Source organism: Pogona vitticeps, chromosome 1 (genome assembly GCF_051106095.1).
Source record: "Pogona vitticeps strain Pit_001003342236 chromosome 1, PviZW2.1, whole genome shotgun sequence".
Classification (NCBI taxonomy): domain Eukaryota; kingdom Metazoa; phylum Chordata; class Lepidosauria; order Squamata; family Agamidae; genus Pogona; species Pogona vitticeps.
Window position 1 is genome coordinate 221,976,535 of NC_135783.1, and position 27,793 is coordinate 222,004,327.

The window sequence follows — 27,793 nt, forward strand, 5'->3', positions numbered from 1 at the left end:
CTATGGGCTATGCCGTGCAGGGACACCCAAGAGGGACATGTCATAGTGGAGAGCTCTGATTAAATGCGATCTGCTTGGAGCAGGAACTGTCAAGCCACTCCAGTATCTTTGCCAAGAAAACTCCATGAACAGAAACAAAATGCTAAAATATATGATGCTGGAAGATGAGCCCCTCAGGTTGGAAGGCATCCAACATGCTACCAAGGAAGAGCGGAGGACAAGTACAAGTAGCTCCAGAGCTAATGAAGTGGTTGGGCCAAAGCCGAAAGGACACTCAGCTCTGGACATGCCTGGAAGTGAAAGGAAAGTCCGATGCTGCAAATAAAAATACTGCATAGGAACCTGGAATATAAGATCTATGAACCTTGGTAAGTTGGATGTGGTCAAAGAGGAGATGGCAAGAATAATCATTGATATCCTAGGGGTCAGTGAACTAAAATTGATGGGAATGGGTGAATTCAATTCAGACGATTATCATATCTGAATTGCAAGATTCATGGGCAAGAATCCCGTAAAAGAAATGGAGTAGCCCTGATATTCAACAAAAGAGTGGGAAAAGCTGTACTGGGATACAATCTCAAAAACGATAGAATGATTTCAATACAAATCCAAGGCGTACCTTTCAACATCACAGTAATCCAGGTTTATGTACCAACCATTGATGCTGAAGAGGCTGAAATTGACCAGTTCTATGAAGACTTACAACACCTTCTAGAACTGACACCAAGGGAAGATGTTCTTCTCATTATAGGGATTGGAATGCTAAAGTAGGGAGTCAAGAGATAAAAGGAACAACAGTAAGTTTGGCCTTGGAGTTCAAAACAAAGCAGGACTTAATGACTAAACAACAACAAATGTGCTTCGTAACCTAAAATGAGTTATAAAATGACATTTTCATTTTTTTTTAAAAAAAACTCCAAATAAGTTATATAACTAACTCCTACTCCTAATAAATACTGGACCTTTTTTCTTATCTAATACAACAGGCTGACTTCCAAAATAAAAATCTAAGAACATTGTGAGGAAATTTAAACCTTGAAACACATGGGAAGGGCAGAGACAATAACTTGCTAAGTGTCTGAGGGTCATTTATGAAATTTTCAGTTCCTATACATAAGCCATTTTGTGGCTTTGCTACTTCAAAATTGGCAGGTGCCATCCTCAATCTGTCACTGAGTTCTGTTCTGTGTGTAAGCCATAAAAGCTACTCTCTTTGTCCCAGTTACTAGTTACAATGCCATAATGGCTGAAATCCTATTGTTTAGAATAATGAGTCACAACTATTTATTTATTTATTTATTTATTTATTTACTTACTTACTTACTTACTTACTTACTTACTTACTTACTTACTTACTTACTTATTTATTGGACTTATATACCGCCCCATAGCGCTACAAGCACTCTCCGGGCGGTTTACAATTTTTAATTATACAGGCTACACATTGCCCCCCCAGCAAGCTGGGTACTCGTTTTACCGACCTCGGAAGGATGGAAGGCTGAGTCAACCTTGAGCCGGCTACCTGGGATTAGATTGAATTAGTTGGGGTTCCGTGGGTCAGCTCCTCTGCAAGTTCCATTGGTTAACTGGACCCATCTAGTTGCAACAAGATTTCAGGCAATATGAATCATCTGACCCCTCCTTAAAACAGGACAATTTCTGCACTCCTTTTTTTTTTTTTTTGGTTACACCCTAATTCATTGGTTTGACCTGGTAAGCTCTCTGTTCTAAAATGACTATAGATGGACTATCATTAAAGTCTACCATTTCATGGTATTGTCCCAGTGGCACACTCTCCCCACATGCTTAATTCTGTCCACTTAATTTTCAGCTGAAATCTGAACACACAATGCCTTTGACACACTGCTGGGCATCAGCAAGGATGATAAAGGCTGTAGACATTTGAGTGAACATCAACACCCATCTGCCATCACAGAAATATGTCCAGTAGTAATACATGCACAACTCCAATGTGAATGGATATGTACATCCCCTCAAAAATCATGCAGTGCTCACAGACATCTGCCTTTTGTTGTGCATTCAAATATGAATGAGGTCCTTTCTCCTATAATGTAAATAGCTTCAGCATTTGCATCTTGACAGACAGACAGACAGATAGATAGACAGACAGACAACAGACAGATGCAGGAGCACAGAAATAATTCATGTAACTCAAAATTATAGTTTAGAAAGACAACCAAACAAAGCTTTTGATTTTACCAAGTGATGAAACATCTGTCACCAAAAAGAACGATATCTCCATGACAGATTATTTCAAATCGTCGCTATGGGAAAACATCGCTAAGCGAAATGCGGTTTCCCATTGAAATGCATTGAAAACCGGATAATCCGTTCCAATAGGAACAAATTGCCGTCCTTAAGCAAAAATCGCCATAGGAAACATCGCTAAGTGAAACACGGTTCCCCAATTGAAATGCATTGAAACCTATTCAATGCATCTCAATGGGGGGGAATTCAACAACAAATTAAAAAAGAGTCGGAACAAAGTCAAATTAGTTTAACAATGGGTTTATTAAGTGCACTTATGATTTCAAGCATTCTAAACATTTTTTAAACATTTTTAAACATTTAAAAAACAGCCAACATGAGGCTGTCAGAACCATCGTTAAGCGAAACAGGGGGACCCAAACTGTCATCGCTATGCGAAGCATGGTCCCAAACATCGCTATGTGAAAATTGCCCATAGGGAACATCGTTAAAAGGAGTGCAAGATCGCTCCGAAGAAGTCATCGCTAAGCGAATTCGTCATTAAACAAAGTGCTCGTTAAGCGAGGCACCACTGTAGCGTATTTTGGTTACACATATTATTTGTATGGTGCAACCCATATCAGAATGCAAGCCCTTGCTTCACATCCATGCTTTTATTGATTGTAAGGTAAACGTAAAGGTTCCCCTTGACATTTAGTCCAGTCCTGTCCGACTCTAGGGCGCGGTGCTCATCCCCATCTCCAAGCTGTAGAGCCAGCATTTGTCCATAGACAGTTTCCGCGGTCATGTGGCCAGCGCGAATAGACATAGAATGCCATTATGTTCCCACCATGGTGGTACCTGTTTATCTACTCGCATTTACATGCTTTCGAACTGCTAGGTTGGCAGGAGCTGGGTCAGGCGACGGGAACTCACTCTGTCATGTGGATTTGATCCTACAACTGCTGGTCTTTTGACCGTGCAGCACAGAGGTTTCTGCGGTTTAACCCACAGGGCCACACATCCCTTTTATTGATTGTATCCAGCTAGAAATCTGTAGTTTTTTATCGTCTGAAAATATGGTTTGAATGTTCTGAGGGGATGTTAAGAAACTCTTTTTTTATTTAAAAATGTGTTAGTAATCACTACATAGATGATTTCAAAAAGACAGACAACTCTTTGTTTTTGTTTTTATTTTTATTTGAAATCTACTCTAAACATGTAGATGGATGAACCAAGAGAGAAGCTGGTTTCAATCAATAAAGATTTAGTTATAGGACAGATGAGAGTAAGATGGCAAGAATTGCCTGTCAAACAAAATTACTATGCCTTTTAATTAGGAACACAGCTTAGTGAAAGTCAGAGATTCCTGATGGATTTTAACTATGAAAATGTGCCAAGCATACAAAATAGTTGGTAGAATAACACCAGAAGCATACTGCAAACTCACTTCTGATGGACTTTTTATAACTATAACACTAAATTAGCAGGCATTAGCAGATGGACATAAGAACATATCTGGTTCAAATGGTAGGAATTTTCTCAATATACATGTCAATGCAAGGTTTAATACTTGGATAAACATTGAAAATAAGATGAGCACCTACATTACTCATCAGTAATGTTGTTCACATCATTAACCATTAGGAATGCAACAAATTCTTGGAAATGTTCCCAGCCTCAATGACAATAGTGTCTCAACACATTAAGTCACCCTGTCAAAAATAAATAAATAAATAAATAAACACACAGAAAAACAACACATCTCCAAAATGGTTAGTTTATGAGACTTGAGTAGGCCTTTTAATGACAGGACCTTTTGGAAGTCAAGATTCATATGGCTGCCATAATAACTAGATGGCTCATGACAATTACACTCAAGATTTATTTAGTGTTGCCTCTTTTTTCTATCTGACTTGACCAGAAGGTTTTAATTAGTTTACCAGCATGAAGGCAACTGCTTTTTGCCCTTCTCCCCAGCAGCTGCTTTTAACCCCCCTGGATATTCCATGGTTGCTGTCATGACTCATAACAATGATGGACCTGTATCAGTGGATTGAGTTCATTTTCCTTCAAAGCCACCACCACATGTTTTGTGGTAGGAATTTCCATATCTTCATTCTGCATTGTGTGGCAGTATCCTCAATGAAACATGACACACTTGCCTTGCAAACAGTTTTATTCAGTGACCCTTCATCTAAAATTTGAGGTTGTTGTTTAAGTCATGTCTGCCTCTTCATCACCCAATGGACCAGGATACGCCAGGCCCTCCTGTCTTCCATTGCCTCCTGGAGTTGGGTCAAATTCATGTTGGTCATTTTGATGACACTGTCCAACCATCTCGTCCTCTGTCATCCCCTTCTCCTCTTGCCTTCACACTTTCCTAACATCAGGGTCTTTTCCAAGGATTCTTCTCTTCTCATGAGATGGCCAAAGTACTGGAGCCTCAGCTTCAGGATCTGTCCTTCCAGTGAGCACTCAGGGTTGATTTGCTTCAGAATAGATAGGTTTCCTTGCAGTGCAGGGGACTCTCAAGAGTCTCCTCCAGCACCACAATTCAAAAGCATCAATTCTTTGGCGGTCAGCCTTCTTTATGGTCCAGCTCTCACTTTATGGTCCAGATTTGAGATTAGATCCAAGATTAGAGAGTGCTGGATGAGACTGGAGAAAATCATTGTTCCTAGATTATTCACATTCAACCTTCAGCTTCTTCTGGTAATACTATTGCTAGTCCCTATGCTAAAAGGAGTTGATGGAAGATAAATATTCTCTAAGCATTAGACAGAATGTTTAATGGAACCAAACATACAGTAAAAGGAACAAGACTCTTGAGGCCTGCTGTGACATGAAAAGAAAACATGAAAACTTTGTCACTGATTATGGCTGTCATTGTGGTATATTCAAATGGCCAGTGATGGAGATAATTATGTCATATTTCTTTTGCTTGTCCAGTAGACCTAAAGCAGTGAAGATAGAGAAATGCACAGTAGAAAAAGTACAGCCTGTAAACTTCCTACTCCATTTTTTTTTGTGATCTAATAAAGGTATCGCCTCCTCTTTGCCCTCCAATACAATGAGTTTCTTTTGTACTGAGGGATGTGCTCTGAAAGAATTTAGTAGAAAATATATTCAAAATAAACCACATGTGGGTTACTGCAGAGGATCATTAATAGGCAGCATGTTAATTCTGGAGGGATTTGTGATTGTTGGAAGGAAAGACAAATAAAGATTGTGAGAAACACATCCTTTTGTCTCTTAAAAGAATTAACATTAGCTAACAGTTTGGTAATAGTGAATCCTTGTCACATTTAGCAATCCTACTTGGCTTTCATAAAAATATCAATAACCTCTGAACCTACTGTAGGATTAGTAGTGGGAAGTCTAAAATAACATTATCAAACAAAGCCAAGAACTCTTTTCTTCCATACTGGCCTAAAGTTAGGTTTCAAATAAAGCTGTGAAAGGACCCCGACATGAAACTATAATAACCAGGTATCTTTCCCTAAGAAATGTCTGATTTCTTTAAGCATGTGGTCAAGCTGAATTTTTCCCTTTCCTTGCCATTCTAAGCTTATTTTGCAATCCATCTGCAGGAATCAGATAGCCTTGAAGGGTATAAAAAAATAAAGAGATTATGAAAGAATCAAATTCCTTAAACAGCAGGCTTCCTACCTATTTTTTAATTTTCTTTCAACAAGAAGTAAAATAATAATAAGTCAGAACACATTAAAATTTCCTTTGTTGAAAACAACAACAACAACAACAAATTGACATTCCACCTCTATTATCTGGAAGAGAAATTAGAAATTAGCTTTACCTACAAATAATTATTTCTGCATATACATTTTCTATCATATTGTTTTTTCTGTGTTCCACCAGCCTTCAGCATGGAGATTCAGGTTTGTACATGGATGTTTAGGTTTCTTTGGCTGGTTGGGGTCCTGTTTGTCAACACATAAAGTAACATTACACTGGCATAAATATGCTGGGCTTTCTGCTCTGGCAACAAATCATTGGCACAATTAGTTGCACAGTTCTCATTTTGACCAGTTGGCTTAGTGCATCATTGGAAGTGCTTTGTGGTTAGCACTACTTCTTTGCCTGGATTGCATCTACCATGGGCATAATCTCAAGTTACACCTCACAGTCATGCAATACAATTTCAGCTACTGTTATGCTACAGAGAAGGAACTAATGCCTACTGTTCATCTATCATATGCATAGCAATTTGTGTTTTGTGCTCTGTTCAGTCTCCCACGAACGAAGCTTAATACTAACTTGTCTTTACTGAATGAAGGAAGATCAGATTGATGGGGGTATAAGAGGTATATGCATGGACCACTCTTTCCTCATAATGTCTTTGTGCCCATGTGCTGAAGGAGAATGAGGACAAAGTACTCTCTCACGCTTAATAAGGATGTACTGCTGTACGTATGATCAGTTGTGTTGGTTTGTTACATGTTACGGCTAGATATAAACATGGTGCTAATTAACAGAACACTTGAAAAGATAGAATTAATATAACAGAAATAAAATTAGATCACTGTCTCTCATAGTGAGTAACATAGTGATGGGCTACATCAGTAGTGACAAAGAGAAGAGAAATATGAAATGCGGTTAAGACCTATTAAAACTAAAGGACATTTTTCCATTTACTTGATTGAGAGGTGCCTTGTATTTCTAATTAAGTATACAAAAACATTTGCAAGCTTACTTTAGTTTGTGACTGATATGCAAACAAATTGCAGTGCTGAGTGTTAAAAGAATGGCAGTGTCATTTTCCTAAATACAGAAGAAACACTGTTCACTATGTATCGGCACTTTGTCTTTTTGTACTCCGGGTGTAAATCAGCACCTTTGTGGACCCTTCAGCCACCTCTCATAGGACAAAGCACAGCAATTTGACAGGCAAAACTTATAGTAAATAGACTTATTATGGTGAAGCTGATGATGAACAGGCTTTTGAGGAAGAGGGATGGTGATCCGGTTTTTAAACTTTATCTCCAGGAAGACAAAAAACTCATATTCTACAGAAATAATGGTTCCAACAGATCTCCAGCACTGCTAGAGCATTAGTAAACAGTAGTTTTCTTGCCAGGAGGCGGCAGATTTTGGTTGCTTTACTGGGTCACTCACACCCTCATTTTAAAACAGCCCTCTGATTTGATGTTTACTTTCCTTGTGTAATTTAGAAATGGGATTTCCTTCTCCCTAGAGTGAGAAAGCTGCTGACATGGTGGACAACTAGGACAAGGAGTGTGTGCGTAGTGAGGCTGTAACATTCGTTAGATCAGTGAGAGAGACAAAAACCAAGGGGAGGTCGGTCCATCATCTGATGGAAAAAATGAAAGGCAGTTGTTGAGAGATAGTATTTGAGCAGCTGAAGAGAGGCCAGGTAGAGAAGAAAACCAGGAAGAATAAAGCAGATATACAGAACATGCCAGAGTGAGCGAGTAGTAGGATCAGAGTGAAAGTACTGTGAGAGAAACTGTTATTCAGCTAACATAAATTAGCTGCCATCGTGCTATGTTGCCAAGAATATAGTCCTCATTAAACTGTGCTACTGTTCTCCAGGTTGAAGCGGAAGAGGAGGATTTACTATTTGTGACTGATTAGATACTCTAGCTGGTAGAACTTCCGCTTGGTTATGTTCCTTGGGTGGAGGGTGGGGTAGGACTAGCAGTCAAAATAAATGCTGCAACTAAATATTTTTTATTTTTATTCTGTGGGTTTAATCCCACTCTAAGACATGGGATAATCCAGCTACATTTAAAAACATCAGCAAACATATGCAAGCTAATAATAGGGTAGGTAGTAATATTCCATAGGATCTTAAGGTAACACTGCTGGTTTAGTGGTTAATGAATGATACTGAACTAGTCTCAGGTCTACTTGTTGCTCTAAAAAAGGCAATAGAAGCACTCTCTCTACATGACTGGTTTCATTGAATCTGGAATATTGCCTTGGTAACTGAATCAACAAATTATATTAATTTCCACATGAAACCTTATTTGACGTATGACATTATGTTTTCTGGTATGACCTGGTTATGCCCAGGTTTGTTTGCTATACTGTTCTATCCATGGGCTGCCCTGTAATGCTCTTCAGAGACCATAACTATTGCATTTGAAAAATTAGCTGAAGTAAGATGCTTAGATCACATGATACCTCTTCTGTATGGTTGACCTTGACTACCTGTTTGTTTCCAGGCTGAATTCAAAGTGATTGTTTTGGTCTTTATAAGTCTAAGTGATCTGGGACCATGTTGTTTTATATTTTTACTGCTATTTTTCATGTTGTCACCCATAAGAACCCAACTTGTTTAGGTGTGTGTCTAAACATGCTTCTTCAGATAATAGAGTGGTCCTGTTTCTGGCGGAAATATAAAAGTTTATGAAAACTAGTTAGTCTCATAGGTGCTACAGTACTGTTTCTTATGTAGGTTATTCTTCAATAGACTAATATAGCTACCTGCTACCCTACTTTTTATAACCAAGTCATGTATCACAAACTAAACATTTGCATCTTTCTCACACATACCTTTTTTAGCAGATGGGAAAAAACGGATTAAAGTGCATGTATTTAGAAAAGTGCACAGTATTAATGTATTAAGTCAGAACAAGAGTAAACCCATTTGAATCAATGGAGTTTATTCCAAATCGCAGCTGATTCAATGGACATACTCCTAAGCTACAGGATTTTCAGCCACTGATTATCATGTAAGAAGGAATAGCAACATCTCCTAACCTCATGTGAGACGAGCATAGGAAGAAAATGCAGGTGGGATTAAAAGAAACACAATGTAAATGCTTACCAGTTCATTAAGAGACCCTAGACACACTCTGAGAATTCATTGTTCTACACGAAAATTCCAAAGATGTACATGGAGAAAGCAAGAATTCCCTCTTGTTTTTTTTTTTCAGATAAATTGGATAGGTTTCAGATTTCTCTTTTGTAAATAGTGGAAAGTAACACTATTAAGTTCTGGAATAATGTTTCAGAAAGTCATCACTGTATGATCTGTGAATGTTAATGAACTTCAGTCAGAGATCCCTTCTTGGTTTATTCCATTGGTCTACCAGCAACAAATCATAATAATTTTCTCTAGTAATTATACTAAATTCATCTCCTTTAATAACTTTCCTTGCAGAATTGCTACCAAAGTGCCAGCAAATGGAGTGCCAGTACAAATGTGCTATATCCAGGGATGGAATTGGATGCTACTGCAAAGAAGGATATGAAGTTGGCATAGATGGGAGAATCTGCCAAGGTAAACTAAGCTACATTGTCCCATCAAAGCACTTCAGCTAAAATATACAGGGAGAGTCTAAACTTGGTTTCAGAAGATCTTGTAGCTGTTCCAGATCTATAGACTCTGATATGAAAAGTCATTGTGTTGCTGAAAAAATAATATTTTTATAGAACAGATAGAATTAAATATTGGGCAAGATGTTGAACAAGTTATTGATCAAAAGGAAAATTACTTTGGCTCAGACGTGTTAGGAGAGATCTGAATGTGGGGCTGTTCTCTACACCAGCTGGGTAAAAGATTCTGAAAAGCTTATTCATGCTGGAGCAAAGGAATTAACAATTCTTTCTTTTTGTGGAACCACTGCTGTCACTTTGTAGCAGATTAGCCAGATTCTTTGTCAGGTAGTGAAAAGCTATTGTTTAAAATTATATGACTGAACATTGTTGAATAGAAATGTGGAATTTGACAAATCATAGGAATAGTGAGGCATAAAATGCTAGAGACACGTTAGACAGCAGGCACATTGCTGGAAGAAACTAAAAGGTTATTCTACGTGATAAGTTTTAAGTAGAATATGAACACATTACACCAGCAACTCCATTCTGGATCACCATGTTCCAGAGCATAGTGTGACATAAAGAGAAACAGGTCGCACAATTTTCCACCCAAGTGTGATGAAGAAACAAAGATTTTCAAGGGTCGTGGGCCCAAGACTGCTGGGTGGGAAAAAAAAACAGAATCCTTAGCTCCAAGTAACTTAACCAATGATTCACTCTGATAATTATATCAGCATATTCTCTAGTGTTTCTTCATATATTAAACAAGGCATACAAGAAATTGTATATGTGGAGGAATTACTTTTTCTTTAAAGAAGACATTTACAATCCACCACATTTCATCCAGAATTACTTAGATAAAAAGATGCCCTTATATTTTTGTTTTTGAGGAAGAACACACTAAGAACAGATACCTCTTTGAATTCATGATTCCTGTGAACCATATATGAGGAATCCATTACAATAAAATGAAACCCTGCACGTCTTGTTCATTTAGATTTTTCTCTACTGGTTGAGCCAAGTTTTGTACATAACATTACCGATTTCAGCTACATGTATGTGGCTTGAGACTTGAAATTGTTTTTTTTTAGCAAATGAAGTTTAGACGAAAGAAGCTTAGCTCTGTATACAAATATCTCTGTTACTTTTGTATTTCAATGATGAAAAAAGATTACTGTTCCTTCTAGATTTAAATGAATGTAATCTGTATGGGATTTGTAGCCAAACTTGTGGAAACACCAATGGATCATATATCTGCAGCTGTGTGGAGGGTTATCTTCTTCAGCCAAACAAAAAATCATGCAAAGTTAAAAGAGGTAAGAAGAAACTTTTTGCAACTTTCACCAGTAATTAATTATGTTCTTTGGATTTTTCTTTCTCTTCAGAAGAGAAATATTTGTCTATTTGCTGCATATGAAGAGCTTTGAAAATTACCTCTGGATAATAATTAGTACAGTATTATACTTCAAATGTTCAAGAAAAAAAATGTCAATATTGTAGTTGCATCTATTTTAAACAAAGAACTTTTTACTTTCCTGCTTCTCAAAAAATAACCAGAACAGTGCTCCTCCCCCTGCTCTCAGTCTCTCTGTCTTTATATATATAGGAAGAGAGCGCATTTATATATATACTGTATAAATGCGCTCTCTTCCTAGCCGCCTTTTTGTTGCCTTAACAAAGAGAACCATCAAGAATTAGGTACCAGGACAAGGCAAGCTGGAGCCAGCTTTTGAACCATGTGATATTCCTCTTCTACATACCATTTAGTGAGGTCGCACTCTCAGAGGTGTAAAGGTAACCAAAACCTTACAATTAAACTGGGAAAAAGAAGTATCCCTAATTGTTGTTATGTGCCATTACATTTGCCTCTGACCTACAGCAACTGTGTAAATTAAACAATCTCCAAAAGATTCTGCCATTAATTGCCCTTATCAGGCATAACTAAGTTGAGAATGTGCCTGCTTTTATTGAGTCTATCTATTTCATATTTAGCATCCTCCTTTTCCTGCTGCTTTCAACTGTCCTTATTATTGTTCTCTTTTCCTGGGAGTCTTGTCTTCTCATGATGTGCCTAAAGTATGATGTTTAGTCTTTTTTTTCCTTCTAGAGAGGTTTCAGAGGTGACTGGATCCACTAGCACCTTCTTATTTGCCTCTCTGCTGTTCCACAGTATCCCTAAAGCTTTCCTCTAGCACCATATTTCACATCCTTTCAAAATAATTCAGAATACCTTAATTGGGATCACAGCAATCCCAGTTACCCTTTTGGTAATGAAGTGATAAGTGGTATTGAAGAGATCCTCATTAAAATTAAAATTTTAATATAAGCTGGGTGTGCCTTAGTTATTGGAAAAGAGAACTGATTACTTGCAACTACATGATGCATTATGAAAAAAAGGAAATGCTTTTTTCCATTTAACAACATACTTGAATACTGAAAAACTTGAAGAGAACATTCACTGTGGCATAGATCTCACTCTCCTTGCAAACAGAAAACTAGGGATGCGCACTAGCACCAAAATCTGGATTCGGAATTCCTATTCAGACCCCTCAGTACTAACCAGACGTTCTTCACTTGCTGCTGCTTTATGTGATAAAAGGGGGGCAATGCTGAATATCACCGCAGTACCCACTTAATTTGCCAGCAGCAATGCTGTTTTGAGTCTTCAAGTGGCTGAGCATGCTAATATTGGAGAGGTGGCCTCAAGTGCTGACCACACATTAGCACGTTCTTGCAATGCATGCACTCAGCCATGTGACCATCTTTTGTACACTGTTGTCAATAATCTAGAAGCATTTTCATGTTGGAAGCTCCAGTTTTTGGCAGGATGTTCTTAACAGGGATTGCTAACTTCGCATCACTAATGATTCTGGCAACTGTGGGGCAAGTGCAGCTGGAAGGCAGGGGTGATTTCAGGGCCACACGCCTCTGAAATAGCAACCCCCCCGAATCAACTCCCTTGGGAAACCCATGGCACCCCCAATCAGACAATTTTGAATTCTCTGCCCCACTACCATTCATGCCAGGATTTCATTTCTTAAGGAATCACTCCAGGGTGCCTGAGAAATAGGGGCCCTTTCATGACTTCCTCCAGTAAGCAGAAACCTAACCCTTTATTTTCCAACATATGGGAGTAAATTGTACTCCAAATATTAGGAATTATTAAAACATATGTTCAAATTATCAAATTGGGATTTGGATTTTTATTTTATTTTTTGAACTATCCGAATAAAGCATTATTTGGAGAATTTGAAATATTTCTGAATCTGAATGCAGATCCTTACAGAAAACCAACACAGAAACAGATAGCTGATTAGAACATTTACCAAAGTATTTGAGGAAAGGTTATGTATTAGTCAAACACCATTTGGAAAAGGTTTAACTAATGCAAGTGGACAGTTCCCCTCAGTCAAGGTTTGTAAAGCTGCCAGTTTTATTCTTCTCCTAAATCTCTTGTGATATTTCCCCTCGCATGCAGATGAATGTTCGTAATAATTTAAGACATCTTAAATGAAATTATCAGAAGGGGATTTTTTTCCCCTTTGGGATATAAAGACCTAAGCCTCTGCCTTGCGCCTGGAACAATCCTATAAGGACTGATTTCACAATATTACTAATATACCTTTTTAGATAATGAATGTATATTTTCATTACTAATAACAAACTAAACATTTAAGGGAATTAGCAGGTTTGATTTAATGAAACCAAATTCAAGAAAATATTTCCCTAGTCAATGCACAGGTTATTTAGGAAACCTACCACTCTGTAATCTGATCACTATCAGCATGAATAAAGACCAAATACAGGGGTGTGCATTATATTCATTATAAAACCTGTTATAAAAACATGGTTGGGAATTGGACCTGTTATAAGTATGAAAAATAAAAAGCAAAGCAGCAGTTTTAATATGGTGGCAAGAGCCTGTAATTGCAGGACAAAATAAATAAAAGTTTTTTGTTTGTTTTTCAAACTTATTTCTCATGCCCAAATTAGAACAGATCGAGAAGAGAGAACCAATTAGAGAGGGTTTCATACTCTTACAGAAACTTACACTGTAGAAAAGTATAATGAATGTAGCATTGGGGAAATGTGTGCTCCTAATATCAGGCAAATGTGTGCAGCATAGAAAGATTAAAGGTATTGATAAGTCCAAGATGTAAGACTTGTTTAGATTTCGTATTGATCCACAAAGCATAGCAATAGATTTGAAGCACAATAAGATGACATAAAAAAGAGTTATGCAGCAAAAATCCATATTAATGTTTTTCACCTGTCATTTCCCAAGAATGTCATTTTAGTAGGATTTAGTAGGCATCACTGTTGTTGCAGTAATGTAAAATATTCACAGTTCACAATGATGTACAGATAAGCACAAACTCACTTGCTTTGCTCTAACACAATATTATTAATGGGAGAGTGTCAGAATGTTGGGCAAATTCTGGGGGGGGGAGAGAGAGAATTGAATTCAGACGTGTGGGCTCACTAGAAAAATGGATGATTTCATATTTAGAAAGAATATATTCTTAAGAGGAAAAGACTACCTGGTTATTTTAGCAGGCGCTTGTTATCATCATCAGTTGGGCAAAATAGTTTGTGTTTGTTGGTCAGCTGCAACATGGCATGGCTTTGTTTGTGCAGGTCACATAGATGTGAAATATTTTCTAGTCTGGAGGTTTACATTGTGAAAAAAGGAAATACTGTTATGTACAGTATTTCCCTTGACATATGATCTGATCATTGTACTCAATTACCAGAAGTAAGTTCTGGCTTCCATTGGAATCCTCTCCTCCCCACACCTGCTCCCTACACCTGGTGCCATCTTTTATCTTCCGTTCCTATTTGGCTCCTTCTTTCCTTCCTTCCTTTCTCCCTCCCTTCCTTCTGTTTAGAGGCTTACTAATCTAGCCCTGAGGCAGTCGAGTGACCAAAATACTCAACTGCCTCAGGGCAGAATAGGAGGGAATGTTTTAAGGCAGCACTCTCTAACTGTGCCTCCTGCAAATCTGGACAGCCAGAGCAGAGCAGAGCTACTTTATTAAGTTGGAAGGTCCTTGTTGCCTTGAAGAAGACAGTGATGAGCAAATTTAGACCCATCATTTGGGATAATTACTGCCCAGTGTTTCTGGTCTTGGTCAGGGTGCTGGGGCATGTAATTGAGGGTCAGTTATTCAGATCCATTCTAATATTGTTTCAGAACTAGTTTTGGGTCTGAAGCAGATTTAATCAGCTTGGCGGGTATCTGAAACTGTAGATGACAGGAATTGTAAACCTGTGGGTTTTCCTTGACCTCTTGAACGCTTTCAATGGCATCAATCATGCCTATGCAGATTTGGCTTTAGAGGTATAATATGTGTGTTTCAGTCCTTTCTGGATATTTTTTCTAGGAAGATGGTTTGGAAGATTGCTACCCTACTTCATTGCCATCGGCAGTGAGATACCCCAAGTTTCTATTTTATTCTTTTATACTTTTGAATATCTACATGAAAGTACTGGATTAAGTTATTTGAAGCTAGTAATGGATGGTGTCAGCTATTCATCCTAGGAAGACTGTGGAACCAGCATCTGACAAGAATTTGAGAAGCGATAGGAATGAGCCTTCTGAAACTTACTGCAGATGAAGCACAGATACTGTGGGCAGAGAAACTAATTACAGTGGATAGAGTTTAGATGGGGTGGTACAACTGAGAAACCAAATAAACAGTTGAAGATTCTCTGGAAACCAGCTGTAGCGGTATGAAGTCAAGATGATGACATGCTCTGTTTATCAGATTTATCCCATTAAGTTAGAAGACCAAGTGTAATTCTATATGGAAGGGGCATATACCTTCCATTGTGTATGTTGTATTACAGCCTTCCCAACATGGTTGTCTTGATGTTTTGTGGTATAACTTGCACCACCTCAATAAGCTATGCTATTGGGGGCTGGCGGGAGTTCTCTAAAACAACTGGAAGGCACCAGATTGTAGAAAACAACTGTAGTAGCATCTGGAATGAATTATTGTAAAGAATCTACATGGGCTGCTTTCAAAGAGGGTTCAGAAACTTCAGATGTGACAGCTATCAAATACTGGTAGGTAATTGGTTATCGTGTAACATCTACTGTATATTGTATCTGTTGGATTGGTTGGAAGTACATTTTTGGGCTTATCTTGAGCTTTAAATCTGTAAATTATTTTATTCCAGTTTAATTGAAGCACTATCTTCAGCTGTATAAACATGTTCATTCCACATGATCAGTAACAAAGACTCTACTTTAGTGGCCCTCTAAAGGGCAATTAGGCTTGCATGTACAAAGGACAGTGGCTTCTTAGCAGTGACTGTCCAGCTGTGGAATCCTATTCTAATGGATTTCCATCCGATCCCATCATTGTAGGCATCCATAAAGGCTTGCCTATTTCCTTTGGCCTGTAACTGAATTGCCATTTTGCTGGAGTCATTATATATGTGGTGCTGTTTAGTTTGAGCTGCAACTTATTTTATTTCAAAATACCAATAACTCTATGATGCTTAAGTTGGTTGTGTGCCATTTTTTTTCCTGAAAGGTTTCTCATCCCTGCCCACAAAGATATATAAATAAAATATTCAGTAAAACAGCTGAGACATCAACTTTGAAATGTCTCCACATAATAAGATGCAGAATATTGTGATCACTGGGATCCCAGCAAAAGTAAGGACATTTTAATGACTCCATTGTTAAATAAACTAATGGAAATAACTAGTAATACAGCTGGATGTGCTATATAAAGAAAGTTTACCTTACTCCATCAAATAAATTGAGATTTCCATTTAGGTAGCTTTTCCCAATTCATTGTAAGATTCCAAAACAGAATTAAGGAATCAAATCCAGAAAGAATTATCATAAGGCTGTGATCAGCCTCTTTACAATCTTTTTGTGTTCAGTTTCCTTGAAATACTTATCAGAACTGTTGTGGGGGAAAGAGTAAAATGTTTGCTTGACAGTGGGGCTGCATTATTGCCGCTTGAATATCATCCTTTTGTCCAGTGAGATTTATCTTTGCATTACTAAGATAAGGACAGAATCTTCTGTTATTTGGGGGTGGGGGTAGGGAGTTTTGCTGACAATTCACAATCATACTTCTTCACCAGGATTTCAGGAATATGATCTTAGAATCCATTGTAGGAAAAAATAATATTAAAAAAAGCAACTTTTTTTTAAGCTTGTGAAAAATTTGTCTGTCTTACAAAAGCTTATGCAAGGTTATGTGACTCACTGAAGATCTATAGGAAAAAACAGAGCATAATGAAAGAAAGAGAGCCTTACTTTGATCAAAAAAGTGTCTACTCTGCTCAGCCTTTGACATGCATGTTTTCCTACTCTTTCAAAAGAGAGAGAGAGAGAGAGAGAGAGAGAGAGAGACTCCAATTAAACTGAGTCTACAAGTACAATACTCTTGTGAAAGGCCCACTAAATTAAAGTTTTAGGATTTCAAAACTTCACTGCACTTTTCCCTTCCAGACATCCCATTTTTCTTCTTGCTTTTCTTTCAGATGCTTAGCACTTCCCTTTTCAGATGCCCTCTGTGTTAATTGCAACTACACTTTTCCCTTCCTACCAAGACACCAGTTACAAATGGTTCTTAATCCAACACAGTGATGCAAAGTTAATTATAAAAATTTGAATGTTTTTCATTCTTTCCTTGTAAAAACCTCTCCTCTGATACCTTTAAACATTTTCTGTGACTGTAGGATTGCAAATAATGGTGGCAGAATAGACTACAGTTTGAGTTTCTTGCGTGTTTTTGTGACATTATTGATTGATCTGAGGTTCAAGTGGAAAGCAGATAGGGGAAAAATTCAGGTCCAACTGTCAAGGAGAAAAGGAGCTAGGCTTTGAACAAGAGAAATATAATTAGGAGCTTTTTGTACATGGGTTAGAGGTGTGCCATTTAATATCTCATTAAAATATCAATTGTGGCATCATTATTCGGACATTTTAAAGCTCATTTAGCCTAGATGTAGTCCCCTTGTCAGAAGAAGCTTTCTCTTCTTACAGTTTGCAAATCCAGAAAAGTAGATCTGATTTAACACCTTAAAAACAGTGCAAAACACGTTCTATTTGTTTATTTTGGTTTCTTTTTGGCTTCAGGTCTTTTGCATCAGACCGCTTGTTGAAAGATGAGATTTAGCTTTTTATGTCATAGATACTAAAGTAAAATGGAATTACTGCAGAAAAGAAAGTGGTCATTTGAGATATAAGTGGAATTCTGCCAGCTATTTTAAGAAAGGAATTGGGAAGGGATAATAGTGCAAGGCAGATAGCAAAAACAGTGCTCTTAATGACTTTCCTTATTAAGGGCACCTGGACATTCCACTGTACAATCCACCACCTGCAAATAAATGAGAGTTGTGCACTTTTTTTCTGATCATTTCTGTCCAAGGTATGCAGATGCTGTGGAGAATATATGCAGAGATTATTTAAACATGTTGATAGGTTAATGTGTCCTCAAACAGGTGTCCTCTAGGTGTTCTGGACTTCAGTTTCCATCAGTTCAGCTATGTCTAATGGCCAGGATCACTGGGAATTGTCAACTAAACTAAACTAGACAAAAAATAAGGATCTAAAGCTTTTGTTCTCACATTTATCAGTATTCCACTAATATTCCCATTTGGTCCTGGTCCTACGCTATGTTGTGAGACTTTTATTTATCCCTGTGGAGACATTTGCCTTTGGAGGTGGTTCACAAATGGCAGTCAGTTCATATCTCAGCTGCCGCACTGCTGACTTGGGCCAGTTATAGGAAGGATATCGGGTCCCTGCTGCAACAATTGCACTGGCTACCAGGCCTAATTCAAAGTCTGGTTATCGCCTATAAATCCCATACGGTTGCCCCAGGTCACCTGAAGGACAGAATCTCTCCACATGACTCTTCCTGGCTTGCAGAAGAGGCCATTTTCTTGGCCTCGTTGCTATTGCAGACATTTTTGATGGGAATATGAAAAAGGGCCTTCTCTGTGACTGCTCATAGGTTATGTGATGCCCTCCCTCAGGAGGCTAGGTTAGCCCCCTCCTTTTATTCTTCCACTGTTGAAAACCTACCTCTTCAGTCAGGCTTTTGATAAGCCTAACTGACTCCCGTTGCTTTTTAAAATTGTTTTAGTGTTTTTACATGGTTTTATATACAGTGGTGCCTTGCTTAACGATGTTAATTCGTTCCAGCGAAATCGCTGTAGAGCGAAAACATCGTAAAGTGAAAATAAAAAACCCATTGAAACGCATTAAAACCCAGTTAATGCGTTCCAATGGGCTAAAAACTCACCGTCCAATAAAGATCCTCCATATGGCAGCCATTTTCTGTGCCTCTCTAGCGAGGAAGATCCTCCATACAGAGGCCATTTTCTTCAGCCGGTGGCCATTTTGGAACCCGACGATCAGCTGTCCGCTGATCGTCGTAATGCGAAAAATCCGAAGCAGGGAACCAATCATCGCACAGGGGATTTTGCCCATAGGAAGCATTGCTTTGCAATTGCAAAAAAGGCATCATTAAGCGGATTCGTCGTTATACGGGGCAATTGTAAAGCGAGGCACGACTGTACTCAATGGATTTTGATTACTATTGCAGTTTGCCTTTTAATCTATAATTTATTGTTGTGAAAGAGTGGGGACATAGAATCCAGACTTCTGAGTACCTGGGAGAAGCTGGCTGAGAAAATAGAGGCCATTGTCTGCCCAATAACAAAGATGGAAGAATGCCTGCAGCTTATCTTTCATGAGAAGGGCTTCCAGGGTCAAGTCAACTTCTTCTTTGTTACTGCACTAATTAGAAGATCATTTCAGCTATGAAGGGAAGGGGGAGTTAAAAAGCTCTTATTGAACTGGAAGCCTGCTTGCTGGATCTTACAGAAGGATCTGGAACAGGACACTTAATGAGTTAAAAGGAGTTTTGAAGTTACCAGTACTTTGGTTCTCAGGAAATGCACTGCTTAGTTTTTCTTCTGCTATGCCCGGCTTGTAAGGATACATTTAGTATATGCTTCAAAACTATGCTGATTCTACACTAATGTGTGAATATTAAGCAAGGTGGTCTACAGCAGCAGTCCCCAAAGTTTTTTGGACCATGGACTGGCTGAGGGGTGCGGGCTCCGTACGTGGGGGACAGGAGCACCCCCACACTCACAGATGGGTATGTTACACTCACAGGTGGACATTTTGTGCTTGCGGAGGGGCGTGTCATGCTTGCAAGGTGGGTTTGTCACGCTTGCGGAGGGGTGTGTCGCACTCGTGTGCGTACCTGCGAGTGCGACATGGCCACCCGCAAGCGTGACATGCCCACCCCGTGAGTGTGATGCGCCCCTCCACAAACATGACATGGCCACCCGCAAGTGTGACACGCCCATCGTGCATGTGGGGGGGGGGCAGAGATCCATGTCCACGGCCCAGTTCAAGGAAGCCCACAGACTGGCACTAGGCTACGGACTGGCGGTTGGGAACCCCTGGTCTACATGATACGCTCTTGTGCTCACTACCATTCACATTTGTTGAAATGCAATTCTGACAATTGCTTTGTGTTTGGGTGAAAAGTGGTTAACTGACGGGGAAAAAGGAGTCAGCTTCTGGGATTTTCCACGCCACTATGCCACTTTGTGAATGGTAGTGGACAGAAGAGGGTGTCCTGTGTGGACCATCTTTACTTGTGACACTGGTGTTGTCAACATTCAGTCTGCCTTTAGTTATGTAAAGCTTGGCATCCTTTTCTCCTGCTGGCAACATAGGCACAATATTGTGCAGCAATCTTTTTGAATTGTGAGTACAAAGGTACAACACCCCATATTCTTAAACAGGAGGTTTTTTTTAATTGAATCCAAATATGTGTGGTGTTAAAAATGTATATTTGTGTTAGTCTGGAGGCCATCAGTTGGATATGTGTGTTTTCTAAACAGAGATGGTATGAGTTTCTTTTCGGTCTCTATTTGAGTGGTATGAAGGTGGGGAAGGCTGCATTAAGTTATCTTTGCCCCAACAGACCAGGATTCCCCCATCCCTATTTCAAGCCATCGGGCTCTATACCACAAGGGCTTAGACTGCATATTGAGAGAAATATGTACTGTACTTCCTCCTCTTACATCATTATTTCTCCTGGTGACAGAAATATTGTAGCGCTACACAGTGATAAGGACTTGAGTTGTGCAACTCGCTGTTGACTCAGACTTAGGTCACACCAGTCACTCCAACTCAACTAGTGTGTGTGTGTGTGTGTGTGTGTGTGTGTGTGTGTGTGTGTGTGTGTGTGTGTGTGTGCACGCGCGTGCACGCGCACGCTTTAATGACACAGACTCGACTTGCAACTTGGAGCCTTTTTTCTGAGTTGCATTTTGAGTTTCTGTTCTTTTAGTTTAAAAAAAAATCCTTAACTTATCTTTTATGCCAGTGGTCCTCCACCTTTTCTGTGTCACAGACCAGTTGGGGGTGGGGTCTGTTCATGGGAGGGCACCCTTGCACTCACGTAGGGGTGGGGTACACATGTGCAAAGGGGTGGGGTGCACTTGCACACATGCGCAAAGGGGCAGAATGCGCTCATGTGCATGTGTGGAGGGTGGGGCAGGCTTGCAGAGGGGTGGGGGCATGCTCACACGCATGCGTGGAGGTGTGGAGCACACTCATGGATGGGCGGGATGAGCTCATGCGCATGCGCACAACAGTAGAACACGCATGTGCAAAGGAGTGGGGGTGGGCAGGGCACCCGTGCATTTGAGTGGCAGGCCATGCATACAGGTGGGGTGGATGGAGCACAGGCGGTGGGGCGGGAGATCTGTCTCCACGGCCCGGTCCTACCATAGCTATGGAGCTGCACCAGGCCACGGACTGGGGGTTGGGGACCCCTGTTTTAAACGACTCAGCTTTCTGGCTATAATCCTCCTATTTAACAGGCTGCAGAGTAAAATTGCACTGCAAATGCTGCTTCCGGCTCACACATAACTCCCCCTCCTTTGCCCAGGCTCCTCTGTGTTTGCATGTATATATTTGTGACTGAGTAAAGGGGGGAGGGGGAAGGAAGCTTCTTGAGAACTTGGTGGGCAGAGCTGCTGCAAATTCTCTTGTAGAGTCGTCTGCGCGCGCTCTTCAGGTTTTTGCATCATTGCACATAGGTGCTTTCTTTTCTTCTTGAATTGCTTTTCTGTAAGTTCTCTCTCTCTCTCTCTCAATTGTGATGGTAGTAAGGCAAAAGAAGTCTTGATCTCACATCCAGGAATGGAAAATCTTGCAGCAGTTGACAGTGTTTTCAGCAGGGTACCTCACTGTATCAAGACACTTTTAGGGGTGGAATCAAGCACAAAAAAAACCTTGCAAGTCTTCCTTATATGCTTACTCAGGAGAACAGAATGAGGGACCTCCCCCTCCATCATGTTTGATCATCACAGGAAATGAGAACTTGAGCGTAATTCAGTTCTATCCCATAGCTTTCCAAGGTACAAGGCGCATCTCAGTTTCATGCAACAACTTCCCAGCTTTGAAAAATAAGCTGTTTCATGAAACAACTTTCCTGGGCTGAAAACCAGAGTTCAGTTCCTGGCAACAGGTTCCTAGTCTTTGAATCAATGTGGCAAGTCCTTGAAGTATTTCTCATTCTTAGAAATCTCCAAAGTGCCGCCATGACACTCAGACTAAACTTCCCTTGCACTAGCAAGATTTCCCAGCTTCCTGTGAAAAGGGGACCCTGAGCTCATCCTCTTCTCCCTTCCCCCATGTTGAGTCTGGGCTAGCCCCTGGATTTTTCAAGCCAAAATTAATTGCCAATAAGGCTTGACTTGAAAGAGATTTCAAAAGGCTTCCGTTTATTTCATATATATCAGACAAAGAGTGACAGCCTGACGGATGGTCCCCCTCCAAGCAAGAGGCAAAATGTCCACGCTGAAGAATGGTGGCAGAGCTTTTTATATCTTCTGTATTCCAGAACCAGGGGTTGGGGTACAGCATACGTGACCAGGAAATAGTTACCAAGAGATTCTATAGGATGTACGTACAAGAGACCTGGAATTCAGTTTTTCTGGCAATAGATCCAGTTTTGCAAAAGGGGAATGGATTCTAGACAAAAGAATTGGGGTGTTGATGTGTTGCGCTATTCTATAAGTTGGGTGATATCATGAGGGGACATCTTCTGATAATAGGATTATCACTGGCTATTTATTTCGCCTGGTCATGGTAGTTAATGAACAATTCAGGAAGCTCATTAGCACAGAGGAATTGGTCCACCCTACCTGTCCAGGCACCGAGTGTCCGGGGGGGGTGGGTTTGAGGAATCTATGTAAACTTGAGTTAATACTGCTGTGACTGCCAGAACTGGTTCTTGCTGAGATGCAAATCAAAGCAGCGATCATGGTCCTCCCATTATCTTGCTGGGAGTTATGTTAATTAAGGTCCGCGGTCCTTGGAGCCTGGCAGAGTTCAAACTGTCTCAGCCAGTTTTAGGAGGGAAGGGTGGAGCTAATTATTTTATTAGAAATATGTTTGTACCAGCGGCCCCATCACCCACACTTTCCCCCTGTTTTTCTGCACAAGGAACTAACACATCCTTCAGAACCTGATGCACTTTTCAGCCAATCCTGTGCCAGGAATACAACATTCTCTACATGACTTGTAATCGTTTTGTACATATATCTGTATATATTGTGCAAAAAGGCTCAGTTCCAGCTTTAGGCACATAAAAATCTCTCTCACATCTTGTCCCTCAGCCATTGCAATGGACTCCAGGCTTAGGGCCCAATCACATGTGCAAAAAGAACCTCAGTTATTCTTTTCATTTCTCTCTTGTTCATATAAATCAGTGCATTTCCTGGCATTCACATTTTTTTTGAGTTGCATCACTACATTTCTTTCTATTTGAGCCATTATAGCAGGCTCCACAGCTTTTTAATTTTGTATCAGTTCATAACATTTTTCAATATGGTGAACAGCAAAATTTAATTAATGCTGTCTTACAATTTTCCTGATGTACAGCACCTCCCTGCTGCTGCAACCCAGCTCACAGTGCACACACACACTTACCTTGCTCTTCCTCCTCCTCTTGCTCTCTTCATTGAGTGGGTTCCCTTGTATACACAGTTTCAGGTATCCACAGTTGATCCTGGAATGGATTGTTCATGGATACCTAGAGAGGAGAGACTTGTATTGTATTGTCGTGGAAAAAATCTTCCACTTCAAAATGAAAAGAGGAAAAATGCAAGAAACCTATCAGAAGAGATATTTAGAGTACTGAATATACTTTCAATACTCTAAATATCTGTATACAAAGATCTGCTTAAAAAGAAGTTTAATCTTATCTCCATATATCTCCGTATATCTTTAACTCTTGCAACTATATATCATTTTCTTCTATTGGCTCTAAATTAATCACTTGTCATCACAAATGGATGTCAAGAAGATCGTTGAAAAAATCAGAATGGAAGACTAGCACAGGTGTTTTCTGGAGACAGGCAGGTCTCTGAGAGAATTCTTACTGCCTGTTTGAAACATAATCAATCTTGTTGTTTCAAAAGTTGGTTCTAAATAGAATGACAATTTTCCAGACCTCTCCAGGAACAATATGTGGATTAAAGCATATAGATTAAATGTCAACATGTACCTAGCACAGACACTAATTGTGATCTCAGTTGCTATTTGATTCCAGATTTATGTGTTAGTACACGGTACATGCAGATATTCCTGTGGGCCAAATTCTAGTTCAGGGATGGCCTGTACAGAACATAGACTCAAAAAGTAAAAGATGGTTGTAAAGATCCCCCAGTCTCAGTTTTGCCAGATTTTTAAAATTCCCACCTCCATTTTCTTCCTGTCATTCAAAAAAGAAAGAAAAGTAAAGAAAGAAGGAAAAGAAAGAAAAATAAAACACCAATGTATGAGAGAATATTTGTTTTTCTTGTATTGTAATCAATGCACATTTCACTTTTTTTTCTATTGGGCATGTGTATTACTCATAGTATCTTACATACACATCTGCCTAATGAATAATGTCTCTGTATTTTTTTTCTTTTATAAGCATTCCCTTTTCAAAATATGTCTGTTGTTTCATCCTTGTTAAATAGGCAGATCCTCAGTGATGAGCATTTCTTTCTTCTTTTTTGTGATATGCAAAGATGCTAGTTTTGTCAAGAATTAATAGAATTAATTAAATGATTTTTGTAATTTGTAATTTTAAATAATAATGTCAATGAATATACTACTTTACCTGTGCAAAGTCTAAGTGTATTCAAAACTTCATTGAGAAAAATGCACACCAATAAATGATAGTGTTCTCTCACCAGCTTATAATATACCATATGAAATTATTGGACACATTGCCACATCTCTTTATCACTGTATGAGAAACATACAATGATAATTCTTGAATTACATTTGGTTTTAAAGTGTGCTGCTTTTATATTGCCCCAAAGTGCTTAAAGTACTCTCTGGACAGTTTATAGTTTAATTATGCAGGCTACATATTTTATTCATTTTTTAAAAACGTTAATGCTAAGCTTGGCCAGAATCCAACATTGCTTCTGCTAGAGCAGCAGTGATGAACCTATGGTACACATGCCACAGCCGATATGCAGAGCCCTCTCTATGGGCATGCAAGCCATAAGTCGCCATCGAGAAATACTTACCCGTCCTCCAATCCTGGATTTCGGCACTCCCCTCTACTGGTGCAGTGGTCCAGCAGAGGGTTGCAGTGGTGGCCATTATTTGTCTAGCCCAATGGGGGATTGGAGGACTGGTAAGTATTTATCTGGGGGGGGGGGGGAAGAGAAGCATTTAACCCTTGCAGTGCAGGGGCAGTTGTTTTTAAACAAGTTGGTTTTGTGTTGCAGTTCAGGTACTCAAAAAGGTTTGCCATCACTGTGCTACAGTCAGTGTCCTTCCCTTCCTCCTGTGACTGCCCCCCCCCAACACATTAAAAACTTTTTGAGACAGGCTTTTGAGCACTGAAGCAATCCAGAAAGCACATGCTGGGCCCTGGCCTCTGCTGCTGTTTTCACTTTTAGCTTTACTCTCTAGGAAGGGAGATGATTGCATCCAGCTAGAACATACGGTATGTTCCATATGCAACTACAGCCTATTTCTCAAGGATCTTACATGTCCTTGTTGTCCAGCCTAATTTGAGCAAAATTAGACAAGTAGATCCAAGCCAGATTTTCACACCTTGCAGAATCTGGAATACTGAGGATTCAAGGAGTTCATACAGGGTAGGGTGACCTGAGTTTTTCACTCACTAATTCCATTGCACTTTCTGTCCAGACCAGCTGTGCTGGTAATGAGTAGGAAAGCTCTAGAGTCTAGTGCCATGGTGTCAGATACAGATATTCTTCAAGAATGTAGCTCAGCCTTCTTATCTTGTTGTGATCTGAAGAACTAGGATGGTGTTAAGTTCCTCTTTCTACCCCCCCTCTCTACAGCTACCTTTCCTTCATCCTGTATCTGACCAAGTTAAATAGGGCAGATTGGAATCTTTGAGTTACAGTGAAGCCACAATATATTTTACTGTTTAAATTTAATTGACTTAATTGACATAAGTTAGTTGAGTCTAACAACCTCCTTTCATTTCTTTCTACTGTACAACACTGTAGGAATTGATGTAACAATTCTCATTCACATATCACAATCCTATCGTACAACAATACATGCACAACTTAAGGTAGCATCTCCTGTAGCTGCATGAGTGTTGAGGCATAAGTGCTATCCCTGAAGCAATTCTGCTGGTGCATTCTGAAATTAGTTGTGCTGAGGATTCATTGTTACCAGGAGCAACACCCAACACATTTACGGTACACTGGTGTCATTTTATGTTATACCACCACGAGCAGGATACTGGCACAGTGTATCTGCTATAGACAGGACTAACGCTGGGTTTAGTCTTCTTGCATACGAATACTGCTACAGTAATGGGATATTAATCTCAAGACAGACCAAGGATAACCAAATGCCTAATCTATGTATTGAATCAATAAAGAAGCCATGGATTTCTGGAGAATCTGAATACACTCCAAGAATAAGAATAGGAGGAAATAATTTACCTTAACTTACTTCATGTGTAACTTTGGGGGAAATGAATGCGTGGACATGCATATTTTGATCTGGTGTTGTTTATTGCTCAATTAACATTTTCCCTCCTCCCACCTGTATTTATTTGCCTTTTATTTATTTGCTTTCAGAACCAAATGATTCACCACCAGTTCTTCTGATTGTGAATTCTGATACTATTGAGATACTATATCTAAATGGGACTAGAGTATCTACTCTTGGATTCACGAGAGGGAATGGAATTCAAACGCTGGATTTTATTTACAAGAAGAACACAATTTGTTGGATTGAATCAAGAGGCTCGTCAAATCAGTTGAAATGCGTTGAGACATCACAAACTGGGATGTTGACAGATGAATGGATAATCAACACAATTCCTTACCTTCACAGTAAGTAGTCTGAGAAAGTACCTTATTTAGAGACCCTGCCTATTGAGCATTTTTAAACAAGATTTCATCATCTTAGAACTTCAGAGCTAGAGGAAACCTATGGATCATCAGGTCCAGCCCCTGTCAAGGAGGAACAGTGAGGAATTGAACTTCCAATCTCTGGCTCTGCAACCAGATACCCAAACCACTGAGCTTATCTATTTGAGCTACCATAAATGTTTACAGTTGAAAAGTCCTCTTTTCTCACAATTCTTTTGCTCTAATTGTATGTTCTGAACACAGAAATGTAGGCACATAATTTCTTATTTGTCTCCTCTGGTTTTGTAACATTTTTAGAGACAAAAGGCTCCCAGAAATCCTGCCCAGCATAGCTAGTGGTGAAGGCTTCTGGGAGTTTTAGTCCAAGAACATCTGTGGACCCAGGATTGAGAGACACTGCTTTATAATGACAACTGTGGCTATTGCCACTCTACCACTTTGTGTCGAAGTGAAGCTCTTACCTCTCTCTCTGAAAGTGTCCGGTGCCTCTACATATGTCTCTTGCAGTGAGATTTGGTAGCTAACATAAAAATTCATTTTCTTATAAGACTGCAAATATAATCTGAATTTATTGTGAAGAAACATTTCAGCTCTTCAAACATGTTTACTAGGGCCCATCAAAAAATAAAAAAATCCAAGTTGTGAAACATCTGTATCAATATTTTAAACTCTGTATTGTAAGTCCTTTTGGGGGGGGGCGACAAAATGACATAATTAAATGAAATATTTCTGAATAGTGATTTATGTTATTAATTTAGTTTAAATCAGCTATACCCTGAGCAATAGTTTAGTTTATGCTTTAAAGCTATGAACAGCTTCAAAAATTTGGGTAGGG

General features: G+C 39.3%; 1 protein-coding gene across 5 annotated transcripts in view; it reads left to right on the top strand.

Moving 5' to 3' along the window:
* The window catches only part of LRP1B (LDL receptor related protein 1B), a 1,166,776-nt gene that overhangs the window by 643,646 nt on the left and 495,337 nt on the right, over positions 1-27,793 (top strand). For all 5 annotated transcript variants that reach the window (XM_072983887.2, XM_078376975.1, XM_078376977.1 and 2 more), the window contains exons 4-6: positions 9,359-9,478; positions 10,704-10,832; positions 26,662-26,919. In XM_072983887.2, the coding sequence (XP_072839988.2) occupies positions 9,359-9,478; positions 10,704-10,832; positions 26,662-26,919 (507 nt within the window). The remainder of the gene's footprint in view (positions 1-9,358; positions 9,479-10,703; positions 10,833-26,661; positions 26,920-27,793) is intronic.